Here is a 16314-nt window from a genome sequence, read left to right as displayed (position 1 = left end):
TGTTGTTTACATTTAGATTTCTCTCAGACTAGCCAACAAAATCATCCCCTAGTGCTCTGTACGCCTCCTTTAGCCCATCGGTTATACTTCCCACTACTACCCATCAACATAAGACAGAGGACTGCTCAGTCATCGGTTGCAGTGTCTCCCTCAATAGCAGCAGTCTGAAGATGGTGAATGCACTGTAGGACTGTAGGAGAGCTTGGTCCTCGCAGGACATTCACTTCTGGGAGTGAGCTCTGCATCATCCGCTGTCAGATTTGGTTGGTATGCAAATTGCAGAGAGATACGAAACCAAGACTTCACCACATGAGATGTTAACTGGTGTCAAGCCAGCCTCCAATTCGAGACTTGCAGTCAAGCCAGCCTCCAGTTTGTTTTACGTTCCCTGTGTATTCAAAGTATTACGGGAATGGATGTGGAAACCGGATTTCAAAATAAAAGCCAACTTCGAGTGAATTAACAGATATGTTAAGAACATAATAACATATAATTTAGGCTTTTTTTTTTTTTTTACAAACTCTAATGTTAGATCTATATGACACAGCCTTGTACCCTAATTGTGCCCTGTCACTATCAAGGCCATCTTATTTTGGATTTCAAAGTAAAAGCCCTGTGAATCTTCATTTTTGAACTACTCTTTCAATGACTTAATAATGCTCTTAAAAGCAAAAGTTGTATTTCCAAATACTATTTGAACTTTATATCAACACTTTCCAACCACAGTCTTTTTACAGTGATACCATATCAATATCAAGTCAATCTGATTTTGCCTTTCATAGTAATGGCCCTTTGAAATTGTCCATAATTGACTTAATCTTCTAACGATTCAAAATGCTCTAAAATGAAAAATTCTTGTTTCCACAGGGTAATTCCACCTTAGATCAACAGTATACAGCCCCACAGTGATACCATATCAATATCAAGTCATTCTGATTATGCCTTCCAAAATAAAAGCCTTTTTAAATTGTCCATAATTGACCTAACTTTCAGTGATTTCAAAATGTTTTAAAATGGAAATTTCCTGTTTCCACAGGGTAATTCCACTCCAGATCAACAGTATACAACCTCACGATGTTACCATATCAATATCAAGACATTCTGATATTGCTTTAAAAAATAAAAGCATTTTCAAACTGCCCATATCTGAGTTGCTCCTGGAACAATTTCAAAATGCTCTAAAATGGCACATTCCTGTTTCCACAGGGTAATTCCACTTTAGATCAACAGTATACAGCCCCACAGTGATACCATATCAATATCAAGTCATTCTGATTTTGCTCTCAAAAATAAAAGCCTTTTCAAATTGTCCATAATTGACCTAACTTTCAGTGATTTCAAAATGCTCTAAAATGGAAAATTCCTGTTTCCACAGTGTAATTCCACCTTAGATCAACAGTATACAGCCCCACAGTGATACCATATCAATATCAAGTCATTCTGATTATGCCTTCCAAAATAAAAGACTTTTTAAATTGTCCATAATTGACCTAACTTTCAGTGATTTCAAAATGCTCTAAAATGGAAATTTCCTGTTTCCACAGGGTAATTCCACCTTAGATCAACAGTATACAGCCCCACAGTGATACCATATCAATATCAAGTCATTCTGATTATGCCTTCCAAAATAAATGCCCTTTCAAATTGAGCATATATACGACCTACTTTTTTAACGATTTCAAAATGTTCTTAAACAGAATTTTGCTGTTTCCACAGGATAATTTCACTTTAGGTCAACAGTATACAACCTCACGATGTTACCATATCAATATCAAGTCATTCTGATTATGCCTTCCAAAATAAAAGACTTTTCAAATTGCCAAGATACGACCTACTCTTTTAAAGATTTCAAAATGCTCTAAAAGTGAAAATTGCTGTTTCCACAGGATAATTTCACTTTAGGTCAACAGTATACAACCTCACGATGTTACCACATCAATATCAAGTCATTCTGATTTTGCTTTCAAAAATAAAAGCATTTTCAAAATGCCCATATCTGACTTGATCCTGGAACAATTTCAAAATGCTCTAAAATGGCACATTCCTGTTTCCACAGGGTAATTCCACTTTAGATCAACAGTATACAGCCCCACAGTGATACCATATCAATATCAAGTCATTCTGATTTTGCTCTCAAAAATAAAAGCCTTTTCAAATTGTCCATAATTGACCTAACTTTCAGTGATTTCAAAATGCTCTAAAATGGAAAATTCCTGTTTCCACAGTGTAATTCCACCTTAGATCAACAGTATACAGCCCCACAGTGATACCATATCAATATCAAGTCATTCTGATTATGCCTTCCAAAATAAAAGACTTTTTAAATTGTCCATAATTGACCTAACTTTCAGTGATTTCAAAATGCTCTAAAATGGAAATTTCCTGTTTCCACAGGGTAATTCCACCTTAGATCAACAGTATACAGCCCCACAGTGATACCATATCAATATCAAGTCATTCTGATTATGCCTTCCAAAATAAATGCCCTTTCAAATTGAGCATATATACGACCTACTTTTTTAACGATTTCAAAATGTTCTTAAACAGAATTTTGCTGTTTCCACAGGATAATTTCACTTTAGGTCAACAGTATACAACCTCACGATGTTACCATATCAATATCAAGTCATTCTGATTATGCCTTCCAAAATAAAAGACTTTTCAAATTGCCAAGATACGACCTACTCTTTTAAAGATTTCAAAATGCTCTAAAAGTGAAAATTGCTGTTTCCACAGGATAATTTCACTTTAGGTCAACAGTATACAACCTCACGATGTTACCACATCAATATCAAGTCATTCTGATTTTGCTTTCAAAAATAAAAGCATTTTCAAAATGCCCATATCTGACTTGATCCTGGAACAATTTCAAAATGCTCTAAAATGGAAAATTCCTGTTTCCACAGGGTAATTCCACCTTAGATCAATAGTATCCAACCCCACAGTGATACCATATCAATATCAAATCAGTCTGATGTTGCCTTCCAAAATAAAAGACTTTTCAAATTGCCGATATACGACCTACTCTTTTAAAGAATTCAGAACGCTCTAAAAATGAAACTTGCTCTTTCCACAGGATGAATCCATGTTAGATCAAAAGTGTACATCCACACCATGGTACTACTTCAATTTCAAGTCATTCTGATTTTGCCTTCCAAAATAATGGCCTGTTGAAAATGCCAATAACTTACCTAACTTTCAGTGATTTCGGAATGCTCTAAAAAGGAAATTTTCTGTTTCCACAGAATAATTTCACTTTAAATCAACAGTATACAACCCCACAGAGATACGATGTTAAGATCAAGTCACTCTGATTTTGCCTTCCAAAATAAAAGTATTTTCAAATTGCCCGTAGACGACCTACTCGTTTAACGATTTCAAAATGCTCTTAAATTGAAAGATGCTGTTTCCACAGGATAATTCCACTTTAGATCAACAGTATCCAACCCGACAGTAAAACCATGTAAATTTCATGTTGGTCTGATTTCGCCTTTCAAATTAATGGCCCGTCGAATTTGTCCATATGTGATATACTCTTTCAATTATTTCAGAATGTTTTAAAAATGAAAATTGCTGTTTCAACACATATTGGGTTTTCATTTTGAAAAGCAAAATCAGACTCAATTGATTATGACAGAATTGAATCATAAAGATGATGTAAAAGGAAGCTGAAATTGCCACTAGGTTGTAATTGATAGTACGTTTATATTTTAAGTCTGTGGAAAGATGTCATGGTTGGTTTGCAAGCTGTTTTGTAATTTCTTTATTTAGAATGACATCTTTCCACAGACTTAAAATATAAACGTACTATCAATTACAACCTAGTGGCAATTTCAGCTTCCTTTTACATCATCTTTATGATTCAATTCTGTCATAATCAATTGAGTCTGATTTTGCTTTTCAAAATGAAAACCCAATATGTGTTGAAACAGCAATTTTCATTTTTAAAACATTCTGAAATAATTGAAAGAGTATATCACATATGGACAAATTCGACGGGCCATTAATTTGAAAGGCGAAATCAGACCAACATGAAATTTACATGGTTTTACTGTCGGGTTGGATACTGTTGATCTAAAGTGGAATTACCCTGTGGAAACTGAAATCTTCCTTTTTAGAGCATTCTGAAATCACTGAAAGTTAGGTAAATTATGGGCATTTTCAACAGGCCATTATTTTGGAAGGCATAATCAGAATTACTTGAAATTGATATGGTAACATCGTGAGGTTGTATACTGTTGACCTAAAGTGAAATTATCCTGTGGAAACAGCAATTTTCACTTTTAGAGCATTTTGAAATCTTTAAAAGAGTAGGTCGTATCTTGGCAATTTGAAAAGTCTTTTATTTTGGAAGGCAAAATCAGAATGACTTGATATTAATATGGTATCACTGTGGGGCTGTATACTGTTGATCTGGAGTAGAATTATCCTGTGGAAACACGAAATTTCCATTTTAGAGCATTTTGAAATCACTGAAAGTTAGGTCAATTGTGGACAATTTGAAAAGGCTTTTACTTTGGAAGGCAAAATCAGAATGACTTGATATTAATATGGTATCACTGTGGGGCTGTATACTGTTGATCTAAAGTGGAATTACCCTGTGGAAACAGGAAATTTCCATTTTAGAGCATTTTGAAATCACTGAAAGTTAGGTCAATTATGGACAATTTAAAAAGTCTTTTATTTTGGAAGGCATAATCAGAATGACTTGATATTGATATGGTATCACTGTGGGGCTGTATACTGTTGATCTAAGGTGGAATTACACTGTGGAAACAGGAATTTTCCATTTTAGAGCATTTTGAAATCACTGAAAGTTAGGTCAATTATGGACAATTTGAAAAGGCTTTTATTTTTGAGAGCAAAATCAGAATGACTTGATATTGATGTGGTAACATCGTCAGGTTGTATACTGTTGACCTAAAGTGAAATTATCCTGTGGAAACAGCAATTTTCACTTTTAGAGCATTTTGAAATCTTTAAAAGAGTAGGTCGTATCTTGGCAATTTGAAAAGTCTTTTATTTTGGAAGGCATAATCAGAATGACTTGATATTAATATGGTATCACTGTGGGGCTGTATACTGTTGATCTGGAGTGGAATTATCCTGTGGAAACACGAAATTTCCATTTTAGAGCATTTTGAAATCACTGAAAGTTAGGTCAATTGTGGACAATTTGAAAAGGCTTTTACTTTGGAAGGCAAAATCAGAATGACTTGATATTAATATGGTATCACTGTGGGGCTGTATACTGTTGATCTAAAGTGGAATTACCCTGTGGAAACAGGAATGTGCCATTTTAGAGCATTTTGAAATTGTTCCAGGAGCAACTCAGATATGGGCAGTTTGAAAATGCTTTTATTTTTTAAAGCAATATCAGAATGTCTTGATATTGATATGGTAACATCGTGAGGTTGTATACTGTTGATCTGGAGTGGAATTACCCTGTGGAAACAGGAAATTTCCATTTTAAAACATTTTGAAATCACTGAAAGTTAGGTCAATTATGGACAATTTAAAAAGGCTTTTATTTTGGAAGGCATAATCAGAATGACTTGATATTGATATGGTATCACTGTGGGGCTGTATACTGTTGATCTAAGGTGGAATTACCTTGTGGAAACAAGAATTTTTCATTTTAGAGCATTTTGAATCGTTAGAAGATTAAGTCAATTATGGACAATTTCAAAGGGCCATTACTATGAAAGGCAAAATCAGACTGACTTGATATTGATATGGTATCACTGTAAAAAGACTGTGGTTGGAAAGTGTTGATATAAAGTTCAAATAGTATTTGGAAATACGACTTTTGCTTTTAAGAGCATTATTAAGTCATTGAAAGAGTAGTTCAAAAATGAAGATTCACAGGGCTTTTACTTTGAAATCCAAAATAAGATGGCCTTGATAGTGACAGGGCACAATTAGGGTACAAGGCTGTGTCATATAGATCTAACATTAGAGTTTGTAAAAAAAAAAAAAAAAGCCTAAATTATATGTTATTATGTTCTTAACATATCTGTTAATTCACTCGAAGTTGGCTTTTATTTTGAAATCCGGTTTCCACATCCATTCCCGTAATACTTTGAATACACAGGGAACGTAAAACAAACTGGAGGCTGGCTTGACTGCAAGTCTCGAATTGGAGGCTGGCTTGACACAAGTAGATGTTAGGGCAACTGGTCAACAGACATTAAGATGTGATGGTGCCGTTCCCTTCGGAGCTGAAACGGGCATAATCTTTAGATTATGGAATTGGCTAGATTTAGTGTGCCATCTTTTATAAAACACTATTTTCGTTGCTGTTTGTCTACAATAAGTCCAAAAGGGTCTTAGAAAACTCAGCACTGACAATTGCATGGACTTTGTGCTGAGACGCTTCCCATCATGCTGTCATTTCATTATTTATGCTGCTGTGTCAAAACGGATTTATTTATTTTTTACGTGTTCATTCACTGAAGCAACAAGCAGACATGAACATGAGCAGTTTTGAGCGAGCTTGCAGGAGGATCCTCTCTTGGCTGTGTGGCTGCAGTTTGCCCAGCAGGTGTCAGGCGCACTCAGAACATCAGCGAAGCGCCGAGTTTCAGTCCAAAGTTGCGCCTTGCTGCTCCGCACCCAAACTGAATATTGTTATCATCGCTTTAGATTAATATGTGTTGCTCTGAATATTTGAGTAAATTGGAAAGTTCCTAACTTCTGGAGCCTATCTGCACGAATGCCTCTTGTGATTCGTGTGTTTCTCGGATGTTGCTTTTACTGCTCTTTAAGTAAGAGCAGGTGAATGAAGCCTTCGGGAAAACAAAGCACGGGAATTAGTGGATCTGAAGAAAACAGCCGCTAAACAAAGATGACTTGAATGTAGCTGAAATGTAATCCTCCTCTTTTTAACAGGAGCCCGAGAATGCAACTTATCTTGGGTTGAAACAAGGTCAGCCAAAACCCACAATTTAAGGAATTCCGACCGGTTAATGAGCCAAACCATTCCGGAGGTGAGTGGTGGGTATTGGGCGTGATCAAAACGGTTCTTCTTAATTGTTATTAGTGAGTGCAGCATTAATACTATACTAATGAACTGAATGTTGTCTAATGAACTCCTTAATCCGACTCTGAATTGCTGCTGTTGTTCTGCGTTAATTAATGACGCTTATGGGAAGTTTCCATTTATCTCCAGTGGCAGGCTTTCTGTCAAGTCCTCAGACCCCTATAGAGCTTCTCTCTCCCTCTCTCTCTCTCTTTCTCTCTCTCACACACAGGTTTATTATAATGAGGAGCCTGGAGACACTGGGGGGGTGAAGGAGCCATTTTTCTCATTGAAGCTGAGTTGCGCGGACGGAGCGGAGGTTTTGCTGCTGCTGCTGCTGTAGCCGGCGTGTGTGAGTGTGTGTGTGTGCGTTTGTGTGGATGTGAGTGCAGCTCCGGCCAAGGTTACTGCGGGTTAACCTCTTAAAAACGTCAGCCGGAGTGAGCGGAGAGGAGTGCGCCCGCTGAGAGCATGGCTCTTCTTCAACAAAGGGAAACTTACCGGTGGAAAGTTTAAAGAAATTAGGAGCCGCAGAATTCGCCACACGGGCGCACAAACTGAGGAGCGATGCACTTCGTTAAATGGGATTTGTTGCTGTTACTCTGCTGTTGTAAACTGGTCCCACTGATCCGCTGTTACGTTGTTCACATCGGTGAGGATGCCGGAGCGAGCGCGGTGGTGGCCGGCGCGGAGCGGGGCGCGCGGTGCACTCTGGATCAGGTGCTGGCTCCAAAATTCACCGAGGGGTTCCTGGAGACTGACGCGGTAGCGGGCATCGTGTTTGTTTCGGGCTCCATAAAGTGCCCCTCGCTGCGCTCAAACCCCTTCACCTTGTACACCGTGGAGGACTGCGCGGACTCCGGCTACAGGCACCTCCTCACCAGCCAGTACCAGGTGCATGTACACGGTAGGAACTGTTCAAACACGCGTAAAAGAAAACCTCAGTGGGACATGGAGGTCCTCACTTTGTTCAGTACCCACAGCCATCACAGCTTAGAGTGCCACCGAGCAGATTCTGCTCTATTCCCAGTGGGAGGTCTACTGCCTGGCCCTCCGATCCGCTGCAAAGTCACCAACAGCCGTGAGTTTTATTTCAACGACGGGAACTTGTTTGTGTCTGAGAAGCTGTGCTGGAGGCAGGACACTCTCCTGGAGCTGGACGTCCTCTGTGATGTACTCACAGGTAGTGGGCTGAATGTTCAAGTCAGTCCCATCTCCATCCACTGGCGTGTGGGAGAGGGCCCCTTTAGGCAGGGTCACATAGAGAAGCTGTTACAAAGGGCAGCTCAGTCTGATTCAGGGATTTTAAGCAGGAGTAGAAGAAGCATCAACAGCAGCCCCCAGTTTCAACCACCAATGTATCAAGTGTCTGTGGCAGAGAATAAGCCCGCCGGGACTCCTGTTGTTGTTTTGAAAGCAGTGGATGTGGATGAAGGCGAGGCAGGCAGGCTGGAGTATTTTATTGAAGCTCTCTTTGACAGCCGCTCGAACCATCTTTTTGCTGTGGACCCGTCCAGCGGTGCTGTGTCTACAGTAGAAGTGCTGGACCGGGAAACAAAAGACACCCATGTGTTTCGTGTGACCGCAGTGGACCACGGCACACCCCGGCGCACAGCCATGGCCACACTCACTATCACAGTCAGGGACACTAACGATCACAGCCCTGTGTTTGAGCAACAGGACTATAAGGAAAGTATCAGGGAGAACCTAGAAATAGGCTATGAGGTGTTAACAGTGAGGGCGACAGACGGAGATGCCCCCATTAATGGGAACATCCTATATAACATCCTCAACAATAATGGGTCCAATGATGTCTTTGAGATTGATTCCAGGTCTGGCGTAATTCGCACCAAGGGGCTGGTGGACAGAGAAGAGGTGGAAGCCTATATGCTGTTAGTTGAGGCGAATGACCAAGGTCGTGACCCCGGGCCCCGCAGCGCCACAGCTACTGTTCACATTGTGGTAGAAGATGATAACGATAACGCTCCTCAGTTCAGTGAAAAGCGCTACGTGGTCCAGGTGCCCGAGGACATGACCCCTAACACAGAGATCCTGCAGGTCACCGCAACAGATCAGGACAGAGGGAGCAACGCTGTCGTTCACTTCAGCATCATGAGCGGAAACACCCGCGGGCAGTTTTATATCGATGCTCAGACAGGTAAAATGGACCTGGTGAGCCACCTGGATTATGAGGCAAACAAAGAATACACGCTGAGAATCAGAGCTCAGGATGGGGGACGCCCACCGCTGTCCAACATCAGCGGCCTGGTTACGGTGCAGGTGCTGGATGTTAACGACAACGCCCCCATTTTTGTCAGCACGCCATTCCAGGCCACCGTGCTGGAAAATGTGCCGCTGGGTTACTCCATCATCCACATCCAGGCTGTCGATGCAGACTCTGGAGAAAACTCCAGGCTGGAGTATCGGCTCACTGAAACCACACCAAACTTCCCTTTCTCCATCAATAACAGCACGGGGTGGATTGTAGTCGCAGCCGAGCTGGACAGGGAGAGCGTGGACTTTTACAACTTCGGAGTGGAGGCACGTGATCACGGCTACCCCGTCATGTCATCTTCAGCCAGCATCAGCATGACGATCCTGGACGTCAACGACAACAACCCAGAGTTCACGCAGAAGGCGTATTACATGAGACTAAATGAAGACGCGGCCGTGGGGACCAGCGTGGTGACCGTGTCAGCTGTGGACCAGGACATCAACAGCGTGGTGACGTATCAGATCGCGAGTGGAAACACCCGCAACAGATTCTCCATCACGAGCCAGAGCGGGGGTGGGCTCATTACGCTGGCTTTGCCTCTGGACTACAAACTGGAACGCCAGTACGTCCTCACTGTCACGGCGAGCGACGGCACCCGCTTTGACACCGCCAAGGTGTTTGTTAACGTCACTGACGCCAACACACACCGGCCCGTGTTTCAGAGCTCACATTACACCGTCAGCATTAATGAGGACAAGCCCGTGGGCACCACCGTGGTCGTCATCAGTGCCACAGATGAGGACACGGGCGAGAACGCGCGCATCACCTACTTCATGGATGACAGCATCCCTCAGTTTGACATCGACCCCGACACGGGAGCTGTCACCACGCAGATGGAACTGGACTACGAGGACCAGGTTTCCTATACGCTGGCCATCACTGCGCGGGATAACGGCATCCCACAGAAATCTGACACCACCTACCTGGAGATACTTGTGAACGATGTGAACGACAACTCTCCCCGTTTCCTCAGAGATCACTACGTTGGTGCGATTATGGAAGACGTGCCCGTGTTCACCAGCGTGGTCCAGGTTTCTGCCACAGACAGAGACTCTGGCCTCAATGGCAGAGTTTTCTACACCTTCCAGGGTGGGGAGGATGGCGATGGAGACTTTATAATTGAATCCACCTCTGGCATTGTTCGCACTCTGCGCAGGCTTGACAGAGAAAATGTGCCCATTTACACCCTGCAGGCATTTGCAGTAGATAAAGGTATCCCTGCCCTGAAAACACCAGTAAACATTCAAGTAACAATCCTAGATGTGAATGACAACCCTCCTGTGTTCGAGAAAGACGAGTTTGACATTATGGTGGAGGAAAACAGCCCCATAGGCCTCGTGGTTGCACATATCTCAGCCACAGATCCAGATGAAGGCAGCAATGCACAGATTATGTATCAGATAGTGGAGGGAAACATCCCAGAGGTGTTTCAGCTGGATATCTTCTCCGGAGAGCTGACTGCTTTAATAGACCTGGACTATGAGTTGAGGTCTGAGTACGTCATTGTGGTCCAGGCCACCTCTGCGCCTCTCGTGAGCCGAGCCACAGTCCACATCAAACTTGTGGACAAGAACGACAACACGCCAGTCCTCAAAAACTTCCAGATCATCTTTAACAACTATGTGACCGACAAATCGAGCAGTTTTCCCACTGGAGTGATCGGGCGCATCCCCGCGTACGACCCAGACGTCTCCGATCAGCTGCACTACAGCTTTGACGTGGGAAACGAGCTGAAGCTGGTCCTCCTGAACCAAAGCACGGGAGAGATCCAGCTGAGCCAGGCCCTGGATAACAACCGGCCCCTGGAGGCCTCCATGAGGATCTCAGTGTCAGGTGAGATTGTTAGATAACTCTCTGTAATCCACCTCCACTCCACCCAGTGAATGAAAAAAAGCGCAGTAATGGGAGTGCAGGCTTACAGGGGTGTATTCTTACTGATTCTATTAACGCGTAGTGTCTCTTCATTTACATTTTCTCTCCATTTCACTGGGTAATGGAAGTGATGACGGCTTAAGTGTGTCTCTCTTGGCTTGAGTATTCCAGCGTGATTCTCCTATAATAGAAATATTCATGAAGGAGGATTAATATTCATTGAAGCATATTTGTAATTCACTCCACTTTACAGGAAAAATCACTCAGGGTCATAAAAGTGCACTAAAGCATTTCCTTTCTTATTAATTGTTTAATTTGGCTGATTTAATGGGGGACTTCTGACACATGTATTTTAGTCCCCTGGTTATATACACAATCCTGGTTTAGCTCAGTCTATTGTCAAGATATAAATAGCTGTTTGTCTGAGTGAGTAGAGTCTCCAGTGGCAGACTGATCATGTCCCATAATTGTCCGTCATGCCCACTCCGTCATACAATGAAAGGCATAATTCAATAATGGTTCATATCTGCAGCTTTATTTTGTTTGTTAGTGTGGGGTTTTTTTTGTTTGAATGAAGAGTTGATGTGTGTGTCAAGCCCTGTTCTTTTGTTCTAATTTGACAGAAAATGCTTACATTCAATAGCAGCCAGGATGGTGAAAACTGATAATCCTGGTTTGATGATGCTTTTGAATCACATAAAGTTCACATCGACGAAATTTGCTGATTTTTCTGTTCATGAATTGGGAAAGGAAATGTCACGCAGGTCTCAAATGAGCTCCAGACATTCTTCAGTTGTTCTCTTTTTCTTACTCTGCATGTCTTGAACTGTCTGTCTCCCCTGCACTGTTCATTTTGCGTGTCAGCACAAATTACAGAGTTTTATTTGCTCCTTCAATGAAACTGAACCTAAATTGCACCCAAAAAAAGTGTGTGGTTGTGTGTGGGTGGAGAGGGGCGATGGGAAGGAGGGGTGGTGACGGTGTTGTTTTTACCCTCTGTTGGAGCTTATTTGACGCAGTGTGATCTGCTGTAAATCTGCCTTCTCTTTGACCTTGGCACAAGCTAAGAGAGGGTGAAAGGAGCTGGGAACAGTATTAAGAGATTGGACATGAAGGTTAAAGATGAAAATAGCAATTTAACAGGAAAAGAGCAGATTAAGGCTGGCAGAAACCTTTGTGTTGGTCTTCTTTGATGGCAGCAGAAGTGTGCGTTCGCTGGCTGACGGGTGTTGCACGGACTGGTTAGCGCGGGTAGTCGTTTTGATAGATATGAGCTGAGCTTCGACTCTCTGGAGAACAATGGTAAGCCGTCGATTAAGGGGCAGGCGCTTGAGCTCATACCAGGCTGTGGTTGGGGGTAACAGCTGTGACTCCACCAAAGACCAATTAGAGGCCGTGGTCCCCCCAGTGCGTCCAGCACCTGCTGGGGTTTATGTGTCAGCACCCCTGCAGGAGACAGAAGGAGATAGAGGAAGGCTGGAGGACAGAGGGGAGGTGAAGGAGTTTTTTGTGTGTATGTACAGTGAATACAAGTTGGAAAATACAGTGGTACTGTAAACCAGCAGAAAAGTCATTAGACAGGAGCTGCTGGAGGAGGAGATGGGGCAGAAATATGAGCTCCTTCTATAGATCCTGCTGACCCCAATTTTCAAAGGCTTTCCCCTCCAGGGACCTCCCAGGTCTTCCCATTATCTTTCTCTTTATGCTACTGTTTAAGAGGCCCCTTATGATGGACGATTTTTGATGGGCTCCTTTGTACGTTGTTGGACTGTGAGTAACATCACCTCTGGGCACCGCTCTTCACACCGAAATAGATGTAATAGTTCAAATGTGGCAACACTTTGCTTTAAGTTTAAAGTGTTTCATATGCACCATCTTTGAGAAGGTAACCTTTAAATAATCCACACCATCCCCCCGAAGTTAGGTTTGGTAAAATAACCCTTTGCACTGAGTGTCGCTTATCTTTTCAAAATATTATTCACATCACTTCCACTCGGATTGTTGTTGAGTGATCTCAGATATAAAACAGTCTGTGACTTAAATGTCATAAATAACTGCTGAAGTGATCGTTGGATTTTGTCGATTTTGATATTGCCATACTGACTAAAATTCCTAACTTGTACTGTAGTTCAGCACGACAAAAAGTTTGAAAAGACCTCCTTGTTGCACAGTTACGCATTTAGGAAAACCACATGAAATATACAAAGTGCTGCAAACTGCACATACAGTTTTTGGTCTAGTTCTTAAAAATATAAACTGAGCAGTGTGATTCAAAGAACATTAAACGATCCCCGGTTGTGCTTTGCAGGTTAATTATTCACTGAATGAGTTTCGAAGAGCCCAACTATTAAATGAAAAAATGTGCAGTGTTTAACAATCTGGTTAGAAATGTATCGCAATGAGAAGGGCAGTGGCTGTTGCTCAGACCGGGTCATCTGCCAGCGGGATGGTCAGGGCTTTGATCCCAGGCTCGTCCAGTCAGCACGGCCAAGTGTCCTTGATTAAGACACTGAACTCCAAATTACTCCCGATCAGAGTGTGAGTGTGTGTTTAGCGCCTGCTTTATGGGATAGAGTCTGTGTGAATGTGAGAATTGTAGTAGAAGTAGAAAAGTGCCGTGTAAGTACTAGTACATTTACCATTTAGCAATGACTCCTCACCACCATTCTGTGATGTGATATACACAGTTTAGAAATGACCTAAACTTTATTTTCTTACTGTTTTTGTAAAAAGATGTTTTCATATCAGACAACATACATGCCAGTACAGTATATATATGTATATGTAATAAATCACTATCAGACGACATTGGCCTTCTGAAGCAGTGGTTAGCACTGTTTCCCCACAGCAAGCAGGCCCAGGCAGCAAATCCACCACCTGCCTTTCTGTGTGGAGTTTGCATGTTCTCCATGGGGTTTGCGTGGGTTTTCACCGGGTACCCCACTTCCTCCCACAGTCCAAAGACATGCAGTTACTGGGGTTAGGTTAATTGATGACTCTAAATTGTCCATAGGTGTGATTGTGAATAGTTTTCTGTCTCTCTGTGTTACCCCTGCATCAGACTGGCGACCTGTCCTTATGGCGGCTGGGATAGGCTCCAGCCCGCCCGCGACTCTGAGCTGGATAAGCGGAAGAGGATGGAAGGATGTAGTGTTTATAAAGCTAAATGTTGAAACTAAACCACATTTAAAGTGATGTGGCCAAAATGAAACAGTATCTGTACAAAGAGCTCATGCACAGTAAACAGAAGGAGAAAGTGTTGACTTGGAAAGCTTGCCTCAGAAATGATTACCCGGGACGGGCTAATATCTGCTTTCATAGAGGTGATCAAACTTTATCTTGCTAAGATTTGCTAAGATTTCTTCAGGTGGGTTTGATATGCCCGTGGATTTCTTTATGATAATTAGTGAGGAAATACATGTTATCCAGCAGCAACAGTAGTCCCTCATTGCTATTCAAATTGGCACTACAATCACTCAGAGCCAATAAGCAGGTTCTTCACAATACATTTGGAACAAGTCTGCCAGAGATCAGTAATATCTTCCCCACTCGCTGTCTGAGGAGGGTGCACAGTATCCTGCGGGACCAACATCACCCTGCGCGCCACCTTTTCCATCTGCTGCCCTCAGGGAGAAGGTACAGGTCTATACAGGCCAGAACATCCAGACTGGCCAACAGCCTGTATCCACAGGCTGTGAGGCTCCTGAACTCTCTGCCCCCCTCTCACGGACAATAACCATATCCAACTTCTTAATAGCAATGAACTGGTCTGCATTGGTGCATCATCTCTTCCCCCTCCTGCCCCCCCCCCCCTCTTTCTTAAATAGATAACTATCATATCTGATATCATATCTCACAGTACAATAATATTGAATGGGTTGCATTGTTGTATTTTGTCATGTTTCTCAGGTCTTTGTCTGAATTTCTACGAACATTATTGCTAAGGATTGTCTTATTGCATTGGAGTCACACTGGGTTAAATATGTACACTTGGGTTTTAAGGGGTATTTATTATTTTCTTCTTTTTTTTGGGTTGTATGGAAGCCCCAAACGCAATTTCATTGTTCTTGACAATGACAATAAATAAATAAATACTAAATACTAAATACATCTGACAATCACGTAGCCTGGGGATCTTACTGGCTGTGTGCACTTGCATAAATTAGTAATCATAACAGTTTAATTATGTTAGCCAGTGAAGGAACCAGATTTACAGCAGTGGTGTGCAGGTATTTGAGCCTGAGTGGGTGAAAATAGACTCATAAACACAGAATCGGGATTATGTCTTTTATTTCAGCTTTGAGGAAACTGTTGTTTTGCAACTCAGCATTTGACAAAATGGAGACTTTTTTTTTCTTGCATGTTTTATATCATGTCGCTTAAGTGTTATGAAGAGATTCCCATCACACTGCAGCATGAGACACAGGTTTTCATCCATGGGATTAGGCATTCTGCATCTGTATCCTTAGATCTGTCAGACTAGTGTTGACATACCCGGGGCCTCATCTACTGTTCCCAGGCAAGCGTGAGCCTGCATAAATAGGTGTTTGCATTTGATTGCAGAGATTGTTTCTCTGCTTTTCTTTCATCCGTAAAGCCCTGTTAATTTTCATATAGAAAGTGTAGCTAATCATTATCTCACACTGCTAAATGTGAGGTCCGCTCATTTGCCTGCATATTTGTTGCACTCTAAAGTGACTGGCACGGTTTAGCTTTATACTCCGCGAACTGCTAGAACATAGTACCCACCTCATCCCCAGTGTGACACCAGGACACTTTGTCCCTTTTAATCATATTCTGACTCCGAGCCAACACCGTGCCCCCACTTTGAAAGCGTGAGTGCTAAAATTTAACAGACAAACACGCCTCCACCACTAAAGACGGCAGAGCGATTCAGCTCACATCGCACTGCGGGTTGTGCAGGCGCTCAAGTTACATGGTGGACAGCGGGTATTGTCTCTGTCTGGTCACTGTATGGAGGGAACACCCTTTTAACTTTCAAGTGTGAGTCTGAAGTGGCTGCGGATGCTGCAAGGTTAAGCTGCTACTCTGTCAAATGTGTGTTCGAGCCAAAGCCGCTGGCATTAAGCTCGACCAACTGGGGAAGGCGACAAATATGCTCAAATGAGTCAAGATTTTGCCTTTT

The 16314-nt window shown here is 42.2% G+C and overlaps 1 protein-coding gene across 4 annotated transcripts in view; it reads left to right on the top strand.

Annotated features, from left to right (window-relative positions):
* Window positions 1-7356: 7356 nt before the first annotated feature.
* The window catches only part of celsr2 (cadherin, EGF LAG seven-pass G-type receptor 2), a 67950-nt gene continuing 58992 nt past the window's right edge, over window positions 7357-16314 (top strand). For all 4 annotated transcript variants that reach the window (XM_085456709.1, XM_085456708.1, XM_085456707.1 and 1 more), the window contains exon 1: window positions 7357-11129. In XM_085456709.1, the coding sequence (XP_085312835.1) occupies window positions 7589-11129 (3541 nt within the window). In that variant the 5' untranslated portion in view covers window positions 7357-7588. The remainder of the gene's footprint in view (window positions 11130-16314) is intronic.

The sequence above is a fragment of the Copadichromis virginalis genome, linkage group LG5 (assembly GCF_057382275.1).
Source record: "Copadichromis virginalis isolate Kocher_CV1m ecotype Utaka linkage group LG5, C_Virginalis_male_GT1.1, whole genome shotgun sequence".
Taxonomy (NCBI): Eukaryota; Metazoa; Chordata; class Actinopteri; order Cichliformes; family Cichlidae; genus Copadichromis; species Copadichromis virginalis.
The sequence above is the reverse complement of the archived record's forward strand: the minus strand, read 5'-3'. Positions and strand labels throughout refer to the sequence as shown.